We start from the raw sequence: 23,968 nt of genomic DNA on the forward strand, positions 1-23,968 counted from the left end.
GAACGCCATTTGATTGCAGTATTGCACGCTGTACAGTTAGTGCAACCAATAGAATTACAATGCACTCTCGGATATTAAAATGCACTGAAGGACTGAAAATGAGTTGACTCTGAGTGTCGTGCGTTTAAGGAAGACTGGACAACAAAATACTTCTTCACCAATAAGGACAGAAAGGGGTCTATATGGGTCTATTATGCCAAGAAAGTATTACTGTTTTTAAAGATTACAACCCAAGGGGCCGATCACACAGAATGCGCATTTACGTTCCAGAAACGCAGGGTGCACCGCACTGCCCTTTTGTTGACAAGAAAAAAAGGAGCGCTGTGCGTTTTTTTAATGTCGTTAGTCAACAACTGTATCATGTAGGTATTTTGCGAGAGTATTGCTGTTGATATTAATATAACTTTATTTTCAGGCTTATTGTTGTTCACATTAACACACTCATAACAACATGACTTGGAATAACAAAGACTAAGATTTTTCCGTGGCAAAGCAGTGGCAGTAGTACCAGTTGTACGCAGTAGGTAGTAGTGTGGAGTTTGCATGTTCTCCCTGCCTTTGCGTGGGTTTCCTCCGGGTGCTCTGGTTTCCCCCACAGTCCAAAGACATGTGGAACAGGTGAATTGGGTAGGCTAAATTGTCCATAGTGTATGAGTGTGTGTGAATGTGTGTGTTGATGTTTTCCAGAGATGGGTTGCAGCTGGAAGGGTATCCGCTGCGTAAAAACTTGCTAGATAAGTTGGCGGTTCATTCCGCTGTGGCGACCCCGGATTAATAAAGGGACTAAGCCGACAAGAAAATGAATGAAGATTTTTCCGTTTTATCTTATAGTTTTAAAAATGATTGATATGAGCATATTAATACAAGCTCAAATGAGATTGATGTAAATTTTACTCAAATTATATAGTAATTGTTGGTAAATGTGTAAATTTTTGTCATAGAATATATTTTCCATGCATACGTCCACTTTAAAAAGTTCTTTTATCAAAGATTTGTGGTTTTATCAAGTTTTATGATGACTGATCTGTATATTCTAATAGCAGTGCAAATTAAATTATTGTAATTTTGACTGAATAGTATACTTTAAGAAATATTTTTAAAGTGTTGAGATGAGATTTTTTTCTATCAGACAATATCTTTTCTATTCTCCACGGTAAAAATCATTACATTATTATTATTATTCATTTATTTTCTTGTTGGCTTAGTCCCTTTATTAATCTGGGGTCACCACAGCGGAATGAACCGCCAACTTATCCAGCAAGTTTTTACGCAGCGGATGCCCTTCCAGCCACAACCCATCTCTGGGAACATCCACACACACACACACACACACACAAACACACACTCATACACTACAGAAAATTTAGCCTACCCAAATGCAAACTCCACACAGAAACGTCAACTGAGCCAAGGTTCGACCCAGCGACCTTCTTGTTGTGAGGCGACAGCACTACCTACTGCGCCACTGCCTCGCCTTATTATTATTATCATTACTATATTTTATAAGGGATTATTTTATTGTTTTATGATGATTGATAAGTAAATATAAATATCAGTGCAAATTCATTGACTCAATAATAACTATTTAAAAAATCTGTTTTGTGTTAATGTGACATGTTTCTGTCCGATATTACATGTTCCATGCATACTGCCAACTATAAATAAAAGTTATTTTTTGAAGGATTTGACATGTGGCCCTTCACTTGGTTTGCAAAACGTGATGTGGCCCTCGGGTCTAAACAATTTGCCCACCACTGTTCTATAACTTAATCTAAACTAGCTATCACACCTATTTAGTATTGACGAGGGCAAATTCAAACCCAGGATATGAGTTTGGTTGATGGCATACTGTATGTTAGCATTTGCGTCAAATGCGAAGTATACTTTGGGTTTAACTCCATCAGCCTGTAAGGAAATTACATTTACTGTATTAGGAAATCAACATTAAGAAAGTCATCATAACAAACAAACATCATAACTGTAATACAAAATTAAAAATATATATATTTAAAAGTATAATGTTTTTGTAGTGCATTAAAAATCAGGAGTCAAGTGCTCAAGTGTCTTCTTGTTAAATGTCTCCAAAAGTTCCTCTCAGAACATTTCTTTATGGATTTGGTAATAATCAAAGAGGTTTGCAATTGTTTGCTGCTTGAGAGATGTCAAAACAAGAAGCATTACTGCTAGCGGTTAGCTAGTCTGTTGCTGTCTTGAATGCTCCTCAGGTGCTGTTGCCTTGCTCTTGTTCAAATATTAGCATGGCGAGCTGCGAACGTGACCCATGGCTCTCCAGAGTGCTTTGAAGGCAACGATGGAAAACATCCTCACTCAGCCGAGGGTCGCAAGTCCGGTTGCGGTAAGCCTGACGCAAAGCAGGCTCCACAGCGCGAAACACATGCAGTCCCGAGTACTGCACAAACACGTCATAAAGATCCAGGCTCTCCAGCAGCTCCTCGTTCTCCTGTAAATCCCCAGGCATCCGAGTGCGCGCAGACATGTAGTCTGAGTTATAGAAACACGCCTCCTCAAATGTGTATCGGTCGAAGTGACCAGCTTCCCTGAGGAGATCTGGTGAGGAAGGGGGAGTCTGGTCGGGATACGCCACGATGGGGTCAAACTCTTGGAAATGAATGGGAAAGAAAACCTGCCAGCCATTGATGGCATTCATACGGCAGCGATTCAAGAACTCAGAGTTGAACACGGTGTCCACTGTACCCAGAAGAAAGAGTGTTTCCACTGGGTGCTTCCTAGAAACAATGTCCAGGATCCGCAGGACGCCAGGACTTTCTGTCTTTATGCTGATCCAAGACACCTTCACGTTGGGATATCTGCTCTCGACGGCAGTAATCTTCGCTTTGACCTCTTTAAAGACGTCATTTGTACTCACTTTTTGGGCCTCCGCAGGTTCGTAGGTGAACAAGAAGTTTAGGACTGCATTCTCACTGGTTTCAAACAAGTTTGTGGAGCAGTGATCTAGGAAACGCAGAGCTGCATGAGATTCATAACTGCTGATGGGTAGAAGGATATTGATGCGCGTGGCCTCAGTGACATAAGGCATAGGGATGATCTCTACCTGGCTGAGGGGTCGCAAGAGGTGTACACGGCGTGTGATTGATTTCTGGTGGCCAGACTCTGTGGTAGCCTGGAATTGCAGGTCCAAGGTGTACTCCATCCCTCGAGTATGGTCCAAGCGCCTGTAACCATTCACCAGATGTGGTTCACTCAGCTGTACAAAGGGGTTGTATTTTTTATTGAGCTCTTCAGCAGCAACCTTGATGACATCGATCACGTCCACACGATCAGCACCATTGATTGTGCATTTGGGGGCATCGTCCAAGCAGGAGAAAAGGTTCTCTTCTGTAAAGTAGTCCCAACGCAGCACCTCGAATCGGTTTTTGGGCTCAAAAGGAGGTGTGATGCCGATGGGCCATAGAGCACTCTTGTTTCCATCCGCTGCTACTTCACTGACGTTCTTTATCTCAGACTAAGGGTGAAAAGTAAGATTCTTGGTTAGTTGTCAAAAGTGATATGAGACTTTTAAAATGCATTTCTACACTGTTAAAGAAGTAGTGGGTACAAAGACATTTTGTAATCACTCAACTTTAGAGAGATTAAGCAAAATACAGTCAATCTTTCTAGTGCATATGTTGAGCACACATACTATCTTGAATAATGGTTATATGCACTTTTTAAGGCAGGGGTTCTCAATCATGGGGCCTGAGAGCTACAGCAACCAAAAAAATGAATAAAATAAATGAACAGTATTAGAAAACCTAGATATATATATGAGGAAGAATAATTTTAAAAGTGTGACTTCTATCCTTGAAAATTAAATTAAATAAAATTAATTTAAAAAATGTAGAATGCAAGTAAATTTACGAAAATGCATCTTTATCCAGTAAATCTCTGAGACAGTTGAGAGGTCCTTGAATATTGTTATGGATGAAGAAGTGGGATATTTTAGAGAGTAATCTTGCATACATTAAAAAAAATAAATAATAATAATAATAATAATAATATATATATATATATATATATATATATATATATATATATATATATATATATATATATATATATATATATATATATATATATGACTTTTTTATCACATTTCTAAACATAATAGTTTTAAAAACTAATAACTATATAACTGATTCATTTTATCTTTGCCATAAAGACCTGCTTTTATTCCAGCAAAAAAATATTATCAGACATATTTTGAAAATTTTCTTGCTCTGTTAAACATCATTTGGAAAATATTTAAAAAATAAAAAAATTTCAAAGGGGGCTATTAATTCCAACTTCAACTGTATATTTATATAGGAGTGAACCTTATTTTTATATATAAATATTAATAAAGTTAAATTGTTAGCCCTCCAGAGAAATTTTATATTGTTTTTAAAATGTTGTTTAAGTGACATTTAAAAATGCAAAAATGCATAAAAAGCAGTTTTACGTTTGTAAGACAATTCTAAAGGTCTATTATTATCCCCCTTAATACATTATAATTTTTTTGATTGGCTACAGAAAAAAAACACTGTTATCCAATAACCTCAGAAATCTCATTTGCCTAGTTAACAAAATAAACTTAGTTAAGCTTGCAGTTTAAGCTCAATACTAGTATCTGCAAAATACTAGAAAATACTGTGATCATGACAAACACAAAAGAACTTAGTCATTAGAAATTAGTCATTAAAGAGCCCCTATCGTAAGTTTTTGAAAATTACGTTGCATGCAGTGTGTAACCCAGCTCTAATTGAATGAAAACATCGAGCTGAGGTTTAAATCTGAAAGTGCACCTTGTTTAAAAACATTGATTTTTTTTTAAATAAAAGGTTTGTCTTAAATGATTCGCGGTTCGTCCAGATCTTTTACCTGTTTGTATCGACATCAACAGTAAAATGTGACTGTGCCTTTTACTTGAAATGCTTGCAGAGTTTGACAGGAACTTTATCAGTACACAGTTCATGGATCAGTTTCTTCCTCTATTTCACAAGTGTAAGTAAGTGCGATCAAAATGGTTGCCTCCTTGCTTTCTCTAGCTTGTAAAATATACATTTAATCATGTTTTGTTGCTTTTAATCACTCCACGCGGCTTGTACTGTATCTGATATACTCCTTATATTCACATATTGTGTCTAAAACCACGATGAAAACATGGCCAATTCGTTCTACAGATTTAAATGCGTTTATGAGCTCGTGATCCTCTGCCGTTTGTCGTTGCTATGGTCACCGTTAGCTGTTCCTACACATTTGCAGCGGTCAAGTTTCAAAAAAGTTCAGCTGTTGCCACCATGTGGATTAATACTGAATGTGTGTCATTGTTTTTACTTATGATTAAAAACAGAGCAATATGCTAAGTTTAACTACATTGCTTTAATGCACTCATGCATTGGGCTCACACGTATAATCTGCACTCTGACAACTTCAGCTATGTTGATAAGCCGTGGTGGGCGTTTCTCTTTGTCTCACGCTAAAAGCAGTCAACCAATCACAACAGACTGGGTCATCTGACCAATCAGTGCAGATTAGCATCGCGCTAAGGAGGGGTTTGCGAAAAAATGAATCATTGAACAAATCATATGGGAGTCGTTGGGATAATTAGGTAAAAATAAGTGCATATTATAAGACAACAAAATGTTGCATGCATATCAGCCTGTTGTTGGAGACCCCCAAAGCCAAAATATGACGTTTTTATGTATAATAGGGGCTCTTTAAAATGTATGTTAAAAAATGTGTTGAAAAATTTTTTTACTATTAAACAGCATTCACAGAAGGACTTATAATTCAACTGGATTTACTCACAATCTCTACCTGACAACAACTTTTAGAGCTTGGAATACCAAGAAAAGTTGTGAATATATACAACTTTTTAGGTTATTCCAATATCTAAAAGAGATGTTGTATAAATCCAGTAAATGTGGAAAGGTGTACTTCTAAGGCTCAATTGACATGCTAAATGTGACTTGGTATGCATTCAAAAATGTCATGCATGCATAAAACTAACAATATTGATTTATAAATTACAATTTGGTGAAATGCAGCACAATCTTACCTGTAGTTTTTCGATCTCCTCATAGGTCCTCTGCAGTTCTATTTCTGTGAAATGTTTGTGCAGTCGATACATAAGATCTGCACTGCTCACAGGATGAACAGTGAGAGCTTTCTGGAATCTGTCGTTCTCCATTTTGAGAAAGTCTATGTTGTTTTCCATTCTAAAATAATTATAATTCACCCCCTGTGTAAAGAAAGACTGAAATGAGATCATATCGTTATACTGGACACTACATTTACATTGTGTTTTTCACATTACAACAAGAAAGGATTCACAGTTTCATAGATGGCACCTCTAGGTTAACTCTGGCCAACTCCAGTCAGCAAATCTTTGCAATTTGCTGTAATGCTGTTTAATGTCTTGTTGTAACCATGCTAATTAACTGCGAAAATCACAGCAGGTCTGCAGCTGGCCTGCGGAGAACAGGAAGCCATTTACTTTGCAGCTCAGCGGCTGAAGTAGTACATCATTCCATTAAAGTAATCCCTGTGTCTGGACATTCACTTGTTTCATGTTGGATCCAGCCGGCATGTTCAGGTCTGAGAGAATGCTTTATATCCAGGTCAGTGCTTTTACTTCATTGTCCAAAAGGTTTAAACAACTACACTGCTGCAAGTACAGTATATACAGTATACATAAATCATCTTCCAATGAGTAAAAGGTGTGCGAGACATGTGGTTCAGTTCAAATGGTTGGAGGATTTTATTTGTAATGTTTTATTTTAAGTATTTTGTGCTCAACGTGAATGCATTAATTTGATCAAAATACAGCATAAATATAGTAATACTATAATTTAATTATTTTGAAATATATATACAATGTTAAATAAATGAAACCTTTTTTTATTAATTAATTAATTTATATATTTACTCACTGAGCCAATGTTTAACTATGGTAGTGTAAAAAACAAGGCACTATCACCATTGTGCAATTCAATTTCATGAGTTCACACTTAGCTGATGATTTAATATAAGCTTGTTTGGCATGCTGTCCCGGGAGAGAGCCCTGAGCTCAAGGGATCCTCGAGCTCAGGGCTCTCTCCCAATCGTAGAGCGAGAGCGGAGCTTGAGCTTAGGTAGATCTCAAACTCCCCGGCTGCGGTAGCTAAGGAAACACTTGAGGAGGAAGGGAGTAAAATAGTGCCTGGATTGCTTAATTATGTATATCTTTGGATGGTGGTAGGAAACCGGAGGATCCAGGGGAAACCCACGCGTACATGGGAAGAACACACAAACTCCACACAGAAACTCCCGCTAGCCAGGCGAGGACCAGAGCTGGCAGTGTTCTTGCTATGGGGCAACAGTGCTAATCGCTGGGCCGCCGTGCCGCACGATCTGAGGAAAAGAGGAAAAGGGCGGAAAAAAAGGGGGGGGGGGGGTTCTTCCATACGAAGATAACTGGACTGAAACTGTGGTTATTTATAGTCAAAGGGGAATCATATGATTGGGAGATTGTGATTAATAAATGTGAGATCTGCCGTGATAAATCATAAGCACGTGATCCTCTCGAAATCTGTTTATGAATAAACTTCACTTAACACACCAATGTCAATTTAAAGGTGCTGTATGTAAGTTTTTGACTTATCAAAAGCATAAAAATACCATAATATGTTTGCAGATAATTAAGAAACATGCAAAGTTTACATTCTTGTTTATCTGAAAAACAATGCTAAAGTCAGATATTCTGCTTTGAAAATGTGTGTTACTTGCCAGATTGTCGGTCTTTGTATCGGCCCCTTTAACCCACCCGATGTGAGACCATGTTTTTGGACAAGAAAAGTAGTAAAAACAACTAGCCTCCATTCCATTGTACAGATATTTGTCAAACTAGTTTTAGATGATGTTAATGGTTTGTTAAACTAGTAATAGTAGGTAAAACTAGTTCTATTATAAAGCCCAGAAACGCAAGCAATTGTATTTCACTGCATTCGAAAGTTCAAGCTTGGTGAATTCTTACCTGCAAAATCACATCATGTGATTGTGTTAGACCAACAGAAGATAATTTAAAATAAAAAATGTACAATATGGAGCAATTGCTCACTTTTATTAACGTCTAATCATATTGTTTAATACCACCCCATTTTTGCAGCGCCATACGACATAATTTTGCAAGCATAAGCTCTGGTGTGACCGCAGCTTAAGTCGCTTTGGACAAAAATGTCTGCTAAATGTAAATGTTAAAGAGCCCATATTATGGGTTTTTGAAAATTCCCCTCCATGTAGTGTGTAACACAGCTCTAAGTGAAGTGAAGTATCCAGCTAAGGCTTAAATCTGTAAGAATACAGTGTTTAAAACTGTTGATTCATCTATAAAAGAGTCGAATCATAGTGCTTCAAACGAGTCGCCTTGATACCGACTCATTAGGTGTTTCGCCATGACGTACGAACGAAACAAAGTTTTTCACGTGCACGCGCAAACCCGGGAGATTTCAAACCTGAGGCCCCGCCCTCTGACGCAGTAACCCAGACACACACACACACACACACACACACACAAACACACGCACACCCACAAACACACGCACACAAACATGCCGGTCGATTGAAGTCACACTGCAGATGGATATTATTGAGTCTCTACCCAAAGATGAAACATCAGCATTATAACCAAGCAGTTGGAAACTTCTGGAAGCTACATGCTACAAAGAATACTTCATCTGAGTTTGTTAAAGGAAGGATCAGTAAAGAGTAACTGATGGACGTCAGGATGGGTTTCTTCCTACATTTCTCAAGTGTAAGTACGTGCGGTTAAAGTTGCCTCGTTTACTCTAGCTTGCAAATGTATTTAGTTGTGATTTGTTACTTGTAACCGCTTGTACTGTATCAGGTTAACTGGATATATTATCTTATCGCGTGCAAAGTCACGTTAAAAACGCGACGCGTGCTGTTTGTTTATGGAGCTCCGTGCTAGAGTTCTGCTCCCGCGATTTATTCGGAAATGTATTCCCGCGCCGCAGAAATCTGGCGCGGGGAGAGAGAGGGAGAGAGAGAGAGAGAGAGCGAGAGAGAGAGCGAACGAACGAACGAGCTTTGTGTACTTTGTGCTTTGTGCAGCTTGGCTGTCTGGACTGTATACTGGGTGATATTTGGTTGTGTTCTCCGCTCTATCGGGACCGGGCGCGGCGGGCAGAAAACGGAGCGGGTTCTCAGGCTAAAACCTGGCGGGTGCGGGCTGAAGCGGGAGCGTTGTCATCCGGAGGTGTGTGTGTGTTTTTGTGTGTGTGTGGTATGGCGAGTACACGACTGTCTCCTTCGTTCGGTTATCCGTGGCACTATCCACTCGCCATAGTGTGGCAGCTAAAGTCCACGCCTACACTATCGAGCGTGTATGAACTGTGATTACTTTTTAAATTGCTGATTAGCTATTGGCCATTTCCCTCTCTGACTGAAGGCAGTCGACCAATCGCGACAGACTGTCATCGGCCCAATCAGCGCAGATTAGCTTCGCGCTAAGGAGGGGTTTGGGAACAAATGAATCACTGGACGATTCATACAGGAGTCGCTGGGATAATTAGATAAAAATAAATGCAGATTATAAGACCATGAAAGTGTTTTTTGACCTTGCATGCATATTAGACTGTTGTTGGAGACCCTTACAACCAAGATATGACCTTATTTCATGTATAATATGGGCTCTTTAAAAAACCTTGTGGGTTTTTTTTTTTTCCAAAAACTTTCCAGGCCTGGAAAATACCATGTCAAATTTCCATGACTTTTCCATGACCGTATGAACCCTGAGAGTTCCACATGAAGTTGTTATAAATTAGAAAATAATAGAAATATTACGAACGGAAAATTAGGTGAACATAGTTATATTGTAATCACACGATACGTGATGAGAGATGCAGTAATAAGCCATTTGGCTGTTTGCACTAGACGGAACATGACAGTAATTAAATACAGCCATTCAGAAGCACAGAATAGTGCACTTGCTTACTGCACTCCAACAAAATGGTAAGGTTTACAATCTAATTAATACAAATTAAACCTCTTTAACATTATTAAATGTACATGCTTAATCATTGATATGTGTTGGTTTTTGTTGGTCACAGTAAATTTCAAACGGTTTATTTTATTTTCAAGATCTGAGGTGAACTACCTGCTGCTGTTTTCAGTATATGGCAATAAATGTCATGTGAAATGGCAATCAAACTCACATTATTAACATTTAACACTGAATAAACTGTACTTGAGGTGATCATTGTCTGTTTTCTGTTGTTCAGCTGCAAGAGATAGAAGCCATTTCTAAAATATATATTTTAGGTGTTAGTTAGGATAAAAACTTCTTTTATTATGGAAAATATTTCTTCTTTGCGTGCCGTTGTTTTAATTTACAACACAACTCAGCCTTAAGGCTCAATTGTTAGGCTCGCTCCTGTTGGTGTCATAAATATGTGTTTTGAATCAGGCCTGCAATACCTAGTTAAACCACTGGGTGCCAAACTTACATACTGCACTTGTAAAGGGCCCTCAAAACCCCCATTTTCGGTTCAAGTCTACCTTAGAATTAAAAAAAAAAGCATTATAATGGGCGTGGAGGTCTGCGAGCAGAGGCAGGAGTGGGCGTGGCCAGCAGAGCAGGGGAGAAGGAGGGGAGCGAACAACTGTTGTCAGATGGCTCACAAAATGAGACCCAAACCTGAGGAGACTCATGATTTTATAGTTTATAAAGTTAAAATACAAAAAAAAAACAACAGTCATTTAATGCCCTTTTACATTTGTTATACATAATATACAGATAACTACAATTTATATAATTATTAAGATAATCATGTTAAATAAACACTACAAACAAGGACTTCTCTACTCCTCAATCCCCGCGTCTGAATGCAGACTTCGTGCAGCAGGTCTCTTGCCTATTTCAACCATTAGCCCTGCTGGTAATTTGGAGGATTTTGGCGAACACATCAGCATGGTGATGTGTCTAAATCTGAACGAACTGAACTGATAAAAGACAAACTCCGCCATTCTCCAACTTCTCTCCCGAAAAAAATGTATGCAGCACACAAACAGCTTTGCTGTATCAGCCCTGACAGCATCCCATAGAAAAATATGTAACAAACCCCGTGGATCATGGAAACAAACACATACGACCCACATACGACGGCTAAATACTGTTTGCCATGGGTCCGTGGCGCAGTCTCACCCAGTCATTAACATAGGGTCTGACAGCTTGGCACTGGCAGGTCTGTCTTGCCTTTGGAAGCGCATGCTTTTCTCATAGGATAAGAAACGTTATGAAAAATAATGAGAAACCGATGCGTCATCACTCCACTAACAATTTTGCTCTACGTCACTGATTCTGATTCCGCCCAAAAATGGAAGATGAATTTAGCTGACAAAAGCTCAAAATTATCCAATTTTCCCCACAATTACAGCTGACAGGTGCTAACATTGTCTTAAGTGACGCTCAACACACACAAATCTGCTAAAATCTCAAAACAAAAAGTACTCAAAGGTTTCTTGAACCTTTAACACACCATTCCCAACCACATTTCACATTATACAACATGTATACACTCTTCTATACTGCTTTTGGTGCAGATTATATGAAATACATGCTTGGAGCATTTACAGAACACTTCCCAATGACTACCAGCTTGTGTGAGTAAATCAACGAACCTGCCTCAGGATTTGAAATATACTGTGAACTATTGATTTGACTATTTTGCATCACCGTTGCATTAAGTACCTCAAAATAGAACAGCGCACCCTCTCAATAAAGCACAGACCCTTGGGAAATGTGGTTTCCTGCCGAAACTGGAGACCCCGGGCGAAAAATGTAGTCATTTGTGACCAGCACAAACATTGCCAACTGAGGGAAACCAGCAACAAGAAAAAAAAAGTGTACTTTATCAACACAGGCCTGTGAGTTTGCCAGGATGATCTGTACATTCAGGCTCTGAGGCCTTCAATCCACTCTCCACCCTCCTTCAGCTCATTTCAGCACACAGCTCTCACAGGAAACATTTGCCCTGGGATAGATGCTATTTTAGTTCATGACTAATTGGAATCTCATGATGCGAGAGATGAAACTGCTTCAGCGATTACAGGGAAGAAGCTGATGCTGTCGAAAAAACTGGAACGGCACATGCTTTTATTGTATTTTGCTAAAAATTAGTAAAAAGATTAACATGACTGAAACAGTGTAAACAGAATGCATTTTGAAATGTTTTGGTCTGGACACCATTTTTGTGTTCAAGGCTTCATTTAGAAAAGTATAGCAAACCAAAAATGTAAATTCTGTCATCATTTACTTCCATTGTTTTATAAAAGTTATTATAAGGTATTTGAATTTACACAACAACAGTTACAACCAAATAAAATTAACTGTTGTGACATTTGGCAGTTAGGCTGGTAATATCAGTAAATAATATTTGACTAGATATTTTTCAATCCTCTTCTATACAGCTTAAAGTGACATTTAAAGGCTTAACTAGGTTAATTAGGTTAACTAGGCAGGTTAGGGTAATTAGGCAAGTTACTGTATAATAATGGTTTGTTCTGTAGACAATCGAAAAAAAAAAAATATATATATATATAGCTTAAAAGGGCTAATAATATTGACCTTAAAATGGCTTTAAACATTTAAACTCCTTTTATTCTTGTCAAAATAAAATAAATAAGACTTTCTCCAGAAGAAAAAAATAGTATTAGATGTACAGAAAAATTTCTTGCTCTGTTAAACATCATTTGGGAAATATTTAAAAAGAAAAAAAAAAATCAAAGGGTGGCTAATAATTCTGACTTCAACTGTATATATATATATATATATATATATATATATATATATATATATATATATATATATATATATATATATATATATATATATATACACATCAATTATATATATATTTTTTATGAAGAACCATAGACCTTTATTTATAAAGTAAAATTATAGAAACTGTGTTCATCATAATTGAAAGCTTTGCATGCTTGCTAGCCTCATGCATCACTCAGCCCTGTCAGTCAGTCAGCATGTTAAACAAATTAATATATATGTATAAGCACTATACGATTACAATAAAGTTTGCACTGATAATTCATTTACCTTTTAATACGATTTTGTGCGATTATAACCCTCTATTAAAAAAACAACAAAAACAACGACTGAATGTTTTGAATGAGATGCTGTAATGTAGCCGTGGCGGAGTGAATTTTGGCCTGTTGCCCCACCACGGAAGTATGAATGTAGCGGAAACCATGCCACTACACCTTTCTCTGTATTTCTCAAATATCCTGCTTTTGTGTAGCACACAAATAAAAAGACGTGAGGTTAAGCAAATGATGACCGAATTTTCATTTCTGAATCCTGATATAAATCTTGCTCAAATATCTCAGTTAATCATTACCTCTTACCTCATATTCCTCCACACAGTTTACACCAGCGTAATCAATGATACAGCGACCGAGCCACTCATCAGGTCTGACACTTATAATGTCTGTCCTGCAATGCTCCAAGAAGGGCTGTAGCTTCAGAAGCAGTGCACGGGACAGCAGAAATCCTGGGCCACCGTAGCAGTACCTCCCCTGGGTTTCAGCTCCAATGAACTCTCCTGAATGCCCCATGTAAAGCTGGAGGTCCATGCTCAGGTGACTCACTAAGCGCTTCAGTCTTTCCGGCTGGGTGTAAGTGTCATCCTGGACAAAGTAGAACCAATCAAACTCAGCAATGTGATGATCGAGGAGGTATCTGACTGACTGGAACATGTTTGGGACCGGACGATCATCCCCGTGAGCGACCACAGACATCCCATTGGGGATTTTACGATTACGAGTGCCCGTAAAGAAGACGAGATGACCATCAAGGTGGTGGTTGAGGGTTCGGTTGACGGCCACAGCTAACGTGTTCAGAGTGGTTTTAGAGGTAAATACTGCAACAAAGAGACGTTCACGGATTCCAAGCTCTGTGCTGGCATACTTGGCTCTGAAGAGAAAAAAATACAGAAATACAGTTGTGTTCAATAAATATAAATAAATATATATTTATATATGCCATCACTATTGCATGTCATATCTTATTTTTAAAGATGAAACTGTGAAGAGTTAGTGCTTGAGGTTTATTTTTTGCAAAAATACCTCAGCATTATAACCCCAGCCTTGTGCTGTGTTTCTGTCATTTTTCTGACAAGTGCTTCAGCAGTCTACATGCTTACAACAGGGGATTTGTCAGCCGTTGGTTAAAGGAAGGATCATAAAAGACTATTGATATATGGGACTTTGCAGAGCTTGACAGGAACTTTACAGTAAACATATTACTCATATCACATCTAATGCCACATTGAAAACGTGACACATGTCACTTGGTTTACAGATTTGTGAATTGCGAGGTCCCAGATCAGATCGAGGTAGCGGATTCGAGAGTTGCGAAAGAAAGTGAACGTAAACAGCGGACGGGGAAGGACGGCGGGTGAGGAGGAAGGAGATGCAGGAGGTGCAGGATCAGATATTAGTTGTGTTGGATTCGGATCCGGCGTTTTCCGGCACAAATTAAGCCTTGCTCAAAACAAAAACATGACCTTTCTTCATGTATAATAGGGGCTCTTTAAGTGACAGCGTTATCAAACTATGCCTATGTTTGTTGTGAACACATGCCCTCTAGTGGTGAACATCACATACTGTGCCTTTAATGATATAATTAATCTATTCCAGGGTTTTTCAAAGTCTAAGACAGTGGGCCTTCCTTTTGACACAACTTATCCATTGGCGCCCCCCTCCTCCCAAACACGCACACGCACACACACGCACACACACGCATGCAAGCACACACACACACACACACACACACATACATATATATATATATATATATATATATATATATATATATATATATATATATATATATATATATATATATATATACAGTATATATAAAGACACAGACAGATGTCAGACTGTTAACTCACTTTTATCATCATTTGCATGAAAGTGCAATTATTTACAGAGAAATAACAAATATTTTAATATAACGTTTTTAAAACTAGGATGATGGTTCAATATGAATAGAACAGATCCAAGAACTGTCCATCCCAGTCAAAACAGTCGAAGTTTAGCGGGTCTTATGCTGTCATTAGCCAATATATTTTGACAAACCACACTTAAAGGTTGTGGTTCATCAGCTGGTCCTGTCCATGTAAATCCTAAACTCAAATACTGATCATCATATCGTCGTCTTTTGGGTTTAAACCCTGAACTTGAAGGCTTTTGTGGCGAGGGGGCGTGGCCGAGAGCCGTGGGAATGGACTGAGGCCACCGCGTAAGTGGATACACCTGCGGTGCGCACCTGCCTCGGATCCCACGGAAGGAGCTCTGGATCATAAAAGGAGGAACGAGGGCAGAGGAAGCCAAGAGAGGACCGGGCCCAGACATATTTTACTTTTTGTTTTGGTTTAGACGGCAGCCTCCGTGAGGAGCAGCCGTTACTGTTATTAATAAATCATTTTAAAACTGCGTCGGTTCTCTGCCTCCTTCTTCCCGGTGGCTAAAGGGCCGTGAACTTCATTACAGCTTTGAATCGGGGGGGTCTCAGAAACCGACCCATTGTATTAGCAGGCATACCCGTGTTGGCGGGCTTGCCAAACAGAAGCGGATTCACAGCTATGGCCTTCTGGGTAAAAAAGGTTTTCTTATATTTGACGTATTATTTTTTTTGCTTTGTTTAATTAAAACGTTTAAATATAATAAAAATACATATAATAATTAAACTTAATAATTATATTTTTATTATATCATATTTTTTACCGCGCCTCCCCTGACATGCTCTGGCGCCCCCCAGGGGAGGCGCGCCTCACACTTTGAAAACCCCTGATCTATTCTATGAAAATAAATATCTATACTATGAAAAACAAACAGGTCATTATGTCATTAATGAATTCTCTTAATATACTCAACAGTGATATTATAATGAACACATCTCTTTTGATGCATTAGCCAATTTACTCGAGCACACATGACTTTAAAGTTCTGTCTGTTGTTATTTTATTACACTACAATATCCACAAGTAAATCCTTTGTATTGCACAAATATCTCTATTGCTCATAACAGAGAGTCAAGAGGTTACTGATGTTGTACTTCTATTTTTTTAACACAACTGTATATTAGGAAGTCGCAAGTACTGTACAGCTGGGTTTGCTGAGTGTCAGATGGTCAAATAAACCAACCAAACCATTTATAACATACCACACACAGAAGGCCTAAATGGGGAACAGTTGTGTCATCGTTTACTCACCAATGTGACTTTATAAACTTGTCTTATGACATTTTTCCATAACAGACCAAAGATTTTTATGCAGCTCTTTCCATATTATGACATGTTCAGAGCAAAATATTCCCAAAAGAGAATGCTCTACTGCTCCCAAATCTCACTGTCTTGAACAATGTCGTGTTCATCAATAGTGCATTGGAGAAAATCAAGATGTTTTGGTCTCAGTGAACTTTGGTGGAGAGGAAGATTGTCAGTAAATAACAACAGAATTGCCTTGTTCCTTACAGAAAGCAATTATGTAAAAACAAATGACAAATAAATTACAGAAAATAAGAAAAACTGACAGAAAATAACAGGCAATATTGTGTCTGGAGTATGAATTCACTTTTAACTTATTAAAATATTATTCCATATTTATAAAAAGAGATGTGATCATATAGCACACAAAAACAAAATCAACAGGAACTGTAAATTAAAGAGCTCAAATATTTATGCTAAAACATAAAAAGAAATTACCTTATAGAAATTCCCATTTATATATTTATATTTTTTCGATTATTTGATTATTTTTATTTATTTTTCATTCATTCTTTTTCATTCGGCTTAGTCCCTTTATTTATCAGTGTTCGTCACAGAAGAACTGCCAACCTCTCCAGCATATGTTTTATGCAGCAGATGCTCTTCCAATTTACACACATACACTACAGCCAATTTAGTTCAACTAATTCAACTATAGTGCATGTCTTTGGACTGTGGGGGAAACCAGAGCACCCGGAGGAAACCCACGCCAACACAGCGAGAACATGCACACTCAAAAATGCCAACTGGCCCAGCCGGGACTTGAACCAGCGACCTTTTTGCTGAGAGGTGACAGTGCTGACCACTGAGCCACCATGCCAGCTCGTTTTTATTTTATTTTCATTCATTCATTTTCTTTTCAGCTTAGTCCCTTTATTAATCTGGGGTTGCCACAGTGAAATTAACCGCCAACTTATCCAGCATATGATTTACGCAGCGAATGCCCTTTCAGCAGCAACCCATTACCTGAAAACATCCATACACACTTATTCACACACACACTTATACACTATGGTCAATTTTAGCATACCCAATGTCCACACCAATGGTTAGCAAAAATATTTAAGAGCTGAGTTGACTTTATTGGTACCCGTAGGTAGATTCCTTTTGCAGCAAAGTTTTGCATTTGATACAAACAATTAAATCACACATATACATACAGTACCTACATATACACATACAAAAGTTCCTTATAGAATATTACAATTTATTCAGAGTGACAATAAATGATGGGACAAAGCTATTCCTGTAACGTTTTGTCCAACTAAAAAGCATCTGAAACCTTTGACCCGAAGGCAGCAGGATAAACTGCTCAGACAGATGATGAGACAGCTACTGATTTTCTGAGCAATCCGTAAAAGCTGCCTACTATACAGGGATTCAAAGCTGAAATCACCTTCTGGACCACCTAATAACCTGGAGGAGCACAGGCTTTCTGGCAGGGAACCGTTTCTTCGCACTCTTTGTGTTCTATTGATTAAAAAGTCTAGGCAACGAGATTGTTACTTAGTTGAAAGTGATCTAAAAGTCTCTGGATTTAAATATGAGGATAAACTGTATTAAAAGCTGAAGAAAAATTTATAAACAAATGCTGAGCATGAGCCCCTTTACCCTCCAGATGCTTGAAAAGTAAATGCAGCAGAGCAATTATGGCATCCTTCACACCTCTATTAGGCCTGTATGCAAACTGCATTGGGTCAAGAACTTGTTGTGTGCTTTTAAATAATTTCTGTCCTAATATTTTTTTTCAGAAATCTTCATAAGGCTAGAAGTCAGAGCCACAGGCCTTAAATCTTTCAAAGTTGAGAGGCTACTGGACTTAGGACACAGTATGACAATAGCGTCCTTCCAAAATACGTATATCAAATATTAAAATAATTAAATGGATTTAAACACTTTTTTATTAAATAAAGACATTTATGCTTTAAATTGTGAGATTTTATATTTAAATTTTAATATTTGCAGTGGCGCAGTGGGTAGTGCTGTCGTATCACAGCAAGAAGGTCGCTGGTTCTAGCCTCGGATTAGTTGTTAGATAAGTTGGCGGTTCATTCCGCTGTGGTGACCCCAGATTAATAAGAGGACTAAGCCGAAAAAAAAAGTTATTTAATGAATTTTGAATGATTGAATTTGAAGTTGAAGTTGAATTTGAAGTTGAAAGCAGATTAAGAGGATTCAGTGATTTTTCCACTTTAGAGTATTTCAACTTCTCCAACTGCAGATGTCATTGTATCTGTTCTTTTCACTCAGTCTGCAGATGTTGTATCCCTGTGATGGACTGACCATCCGTCCCAGGTATTTTTATAGCCTGAGACCCTGAAATACAATTCGACATTCCCACGACCCTATAGTACATAGGCTAAGTGGTTCTAAAAATGGATGGATGGTGGCAGATTTTAATCTCATGTATTCTACATATAACTATATTTAAATTTAGTAAAAAATATTCTGTTTATGTATGCACTGGAAAATATATTAAAATAAAAACCACCTGTTTAGTTACTTTAATAAATTTACGATAACTTTGTAGAAACTTCAGGTCATACATTTACAATAGAGACTAATAATTAATATACAGTATAATGTTGTAAAATGTAATATTATATTATAATTATATTATTCAACACATTAGAATATTAAACTTCTGCTGTCTCTTAAATTACCATAGTCATTCTCAGTGTTGTGAGGAAAATATCAGATTTTTCAGCATTTTAAATTGGAAGCAACACAATGGAAATCAGGCGAAAGTACAACCCAGTAACACAAGCAAATTAATAATAAACTACATAGCCACATTTTTGGAGTAAAGAGATTTTAATATTCGTCCCATTTTATTCTGAAAGTATTTAGCAGTTTTCATAAAAGTATTATTAGAAAGCTTTTTCCATGGTAGGCTGTGTGTTTACAGTATGCTATTGAGGATGTTCTTTTAGATTATCTATTGGCCCCAATTCAATTACAATAAAAAAAAAATTACTAAAGTTGACTTATTTTTTTTGTCTTTCACTTTATCATTTTTTCATGGACTATCCCTTTAAGGACGTTGTTGACTTGTTAAGGCTGTCATTGCAGATTACTGAACCTCTGATCCATGACTGACAACCAGCTTTAGGTGACCTGATGACCTTAGGCCGCATGAGCTTCAAGAGGCCGAGGGGCAAGATCAGGAGCATTTGCACTTTAAATAGACAGCGTCTTATTCCAGTGTCCACCAGTTTCTCCATTACAAATATGTAAATGTTGTAGAAAAAAGGTATAGAATAGCAAAAATAATAGATGTGATCAACATGCTTTTGGTATTGTTATTAATATTTTAGAAAGTTGGTGTTTCTATCTGACTGAACTGCACAATCTTAAAAATAAAGGTCATAGGTCACTGTAATGCCATAGAAGAAACTATTTGGGTTCCACAAATAACCTTTTAGAGAATAGTTCTTCAAAGATCTTTTTTTTTCAGTGTGACGATTACTTTCATTATTTAAAGAGCCATCGATGAAAAGTTCCTATGGATGTTAAACTGATGTTCTTCATTGAAACTTTATCTTAAAGCCATAGTTAAATTTTTAATTTTCTCATCATTTACTCATCATCACCTTCACGTGCTTTTAAAGCTTTACGGGTTTCTTTCTACTGAAGAACACAAAAGAAAATAGTTTGAAGAAATGTGAAAATCTGTAACCATTGACTTCTATATAGGAAGAAACAAATGCTTAAAGGTTTACAGCATTCTTTATAATTGTTTTGTGTTTTTAAGATGAAAAAAGGCTTCAAACAAGTAAAGGGTGAGTAAATTATGACAGAATTGTCATTTTTGGGTGAACTATCCCTTTAAGTTGCTAAATTAGGCTACATAGGCTAAGAGAATATATAACTCTATTCTTTTTCATTCATAAAAGCTCTTGAAAATTTATCTCAACCCTTTTTGCTTGCTTTAAATATAGCCAACAGTCACCAGTCGGGATGCTCTCTGAATACAATCCCCAGTGAAGCTACACCCACCTGAAAACTTTTTTGGGAGGACCATCTTGGGCTGGCTTGTTATACGGTACTATTCGGGGCTCAAAATCCTCCTCGGCGTTCCCGTTGTCGTTGGTACCGCTGGATATGGAACTGGGTTTTCGGGCCCCTTTTAAGCTTCCAGGCTGCCCTATGAGCATCTCGTCGGCTCCCATCCAGTCAGAGTCGCAGGATTCATCCACCCAGGTGACGCTCAGGAGGCTCAGGGTGAATCCCAGAGAGATGCCCACAATAATAGGCCCGCTCGGCCGGATGAGAGACACTAGCATTGAAATCCTCATACTTCCAGTCTCCGCTAGTAAACAATGAGGAGATGCTGTTAGCAGAACCGCGTCGCTTCACATCTATAAAGAGAGACGTGACTGTCTGTTGCCTTCTGACGTGTCATCGCTCCAGACTCCGCCCCTCGTCTAAACCAGACGTCAGTCAATGCAAATACCAAAGCGCTGATTACTGCCATTCGCCAGGCCGCTGGAGGGAGGAGGCGCCATCTGCAAGACCGCAGCAAACCTGTTATTAACTGCTGCAGCTGTAATTTAGGGGTAAAAGCGAATTTGGTCGTTTGCCCTTGGATATTGCGAGGAAACCGCTTTTAGACTTGGAAAGTTTATGATCTTTTTGGGTCTCACTAGAGGGCGATCATAATCATCCTGGTTCAGGCTATGAATTTCTACATGCACTGAAAAAAATGCTGGGTTCAACTTCCAGTCTTCCACACTGCCATGTTGTCCCAGCACGACTCGATTGAGTTAACTTAATTGTTTTTACAAATTTAACTGGGTTAAACATAAAACTATTATGTTGTCCCAAAATATATTTGTGTTGTTTCAACTCATTTTTAACAAGTAGTTTGAACAAACAGCAAACTATGTTTGGAGTGTGTGGAAGCATAAAACAAGAAAATGCAGAAATATAAAATGAGTACAAATGAAGAGTTTAGATGCAAAAATCTCTATGCCATCTGAAATTTTCTTCTTAAATGAGCATTTTCATCCGGCACCTGTGTGTAGGTTCAGTAATATCACTTTTAAGGCACAGAATAAGCCCTTTTTGTCATCTTTAAAGTGAAATAACTCAACAATAAACAAATGAAGGCTAAGAAAAATTTCAATGGAAATTCCTGACGACACTTCTTCAAATAATGACACATTTTAAAGGGGTGTCAGGGTGGTGCAGTGGGTAGCACGATCGCCTCACAGTAAGAAGGTCGCTGGTTTGAGCCATGGCTGGGTCAGTTGGCATTTCTGTGTGGAGTTTGCATGTTCCCCCCGTGTTGGCGTGGGGTTCCTCCGGGTGCTCCGGGTTCCCCCCATGACATGAGGATATAGGTGAATTGAATAAGCTAAATTGGCCGTAGTGTATGTGTGTGAATGTATGTGTATGGGTGTTTCCCAATGTTAGGTTGCGGCTTGAAGTTTAAAAAATATGCTGGATGAGTCGGTGGTTCATTCCACTGTGGTGACCCCTGATTAATAAAGGGACTAAGCCGAAATGAAAATAAATTAATGAATTTTAAAAAGGAGAGATTATTCTAAAAACGTTAAAAATGTATCAATTTAAGAAGTAAAAACTATAAGAATAACAAATAACAACTTGCACAAATAACAAATATGTGTGTGTCTGTGTGTGGGTCACTTCAACCATTGTGCCAAGCATTGGCATTTACGGTAACTTTATGGTCTTTATTGCAATATCATTTTAGAATCTTTAAGACACTATTATAGTTTTTTGTTAATACTTGAAGTAATCATCTTTTTTAAAAAAGGTACATTTTAATGTTAAAAACTATAACAAAATTATATAAATTACTGATGATTCTACAAGGGGATTGATCCCTGTACATTAAACATGTAAATTACAATGGGCTACTTCCCTTTTTTCTTACTGGAGAGAATTTTTCTGGAGAAATATATATATATATATATATATATATATATATATATATATATATATATATATATATATATATATATATATATATATATATATATATTTATATATATATATATATATATTTATATATATATATATATATATATATATATATATATATATATATATATATTTCTATTTTTTTAATATATATATATATATTTTTTTTTTTCTTACTCTAAAACAGAAAATGTAATTTCATGAGATATAAAAATAAAACTCCAACTGATTTCAGCTTTAAGGTACTTTTTTGAGTATGCTGTCAATGTATTTCTTTGACAGAAAAAAATTATATTTATATAGTCATCCTTGCTATAAGTAAAAAAAAAAACATTACTAGATGCTGGTTTAAACCAAATCCACCACAAATGCAAGATGTTTTGAAATATATATTCATTATGGAGAAAATTACATACAGTGTGCATAACCAAAAAGATACATTTACTGACTTGTGGTTTAAATGGATCAAGTACATTACTCCTATTCAATCTAATGTCTTTTTTCCAAAGAATTTTAAAATTTATTTTTAACATTTTTAATTAGCACGTATAAGAATAAGTCAATTGTTTCATAATTGCATGAATATTACTGTCACTCTGAATGACAACATCAGATTATTTCACAGTTCTAGGAATGACAAAAGAAAAGGAGTTTACAGTAATGCCATAAAACTAAAAAAGTTAAAGTAACTCAAACCATTTGAGGAAAAGTTGAGTTTTGAGTTCAAAAACGAATATTGAGTACTGTGAACTTAATCCATTTGAGTAAATGAAGCAATTTGAGCACTGTAAAACCCAATAAGGGGAGGCAACTCAAACTGTTTGAGAAAACCGATTGCTACAAACCATTTGAGTTAAAAACTGATCTATGTTACTGTGTACTGAGTACAGTGAACTAACTCCATTAAGTTGAAGTAATGAGGTAACTTAATTAACTCATTACCTTGAACACTGAGTTTAAAACTCACTTTAAATGAGTAGAATTAACTTTCAGTAAATGTTGAGTTAACTACACTTATTTCATTTGATAAAGTTGCCGGTTGGGTTTTACAGTGTAGAAGAACATTCTCAAAGAGCACTATACTGAAAAGTTCTTCACAGAACTTTTTTTTTTTCTCAATGAAAAAATATAATTTTTCCAACTACAATGGACCTGTTGTTTAATCAAAAGTTACACAGATGTTAAAAGGTTTTTCATGGAAGCATATTGATTCACACATTCACACAAAGTCACTCATGCACTATGCACACAACAGTTGTTCCCATAAATCATCTACACAGTCAAATAACTAGTATTCTCAGACTTTAAGCGTGCACATATACGGTGCAACATACTCAAAAGCACAGCTCAAATGTGTCTTTTACTGTCATTCTGTTCCCCCCGGAGCATCACATCTGTTCCTTGTATAGCACACGCCTGTGGGCAGCTCCAGCTGAAGGAGATCTCTGAGGAGCTGCGCTGAACACTTTATGTCCCTCGCCTGTAAAAAGAAAACCTCTTTGTGTGTGATAAACTGTAAACCCCAACAGTTAACTTTATCAAATGAAATGAGTTAATACCTCATTACTTCAACTTAAAGAGAATAAGTTCACAGTACTCATATAAATTTGTTTTTACCTCAAATGCTTTGTAGCAATCGGTTTCTTCAAACGGTTTGAGTTGCCTTAACCTAC

At 37.2% G+C, this 23,968-nt stretch overlaps 1 protein-coding gene across 1 annotated transcript; it reads right to left on the minus strand.

Moving 5' to 3' along the window:
• Positions 1-1,714: 1,714 nt before the first annotated feature.
• On the minus strand, positions 1,715-20,711 carry chpfb (chondroitin polymerizing factor b). The gene is made up of 4 exons (XM_087256765.1): positions 20,346-20,711; positions 13,420-13,987; positions 6,059-6,241; positions 1,715-3,484 (listed from the first exon to the last, which is right to left on the minus strand). The coding sequence occupies exons 1-4, from the start codon at positions 20,642-20,644 to the stop codon at positions 2,222-2,224; spliced, it is 2,313 nt and encodes a 770-aa protein (XP_087112891.1). The 5' UTR covers positions 20,645-20,711; the 3' UTR covers positions 1,715-2,221.
• Between the last annotated feature and the right edge of the window lie 3,257 nt (positions 20,712-23,968).

Source organism: Danio rerio, chromosome 6 (assembly GCF_052040795.2).
Source record: "Danio rerio strain M-AB ecotype USA chromosome 6, GRCz13ab, whole genome shotgun sequence".
NCBI lineage: Eukaryota > Metazoa > Chordata > Actinopteri > Cypriniformes > Danionidae > Danio > Danio rerio.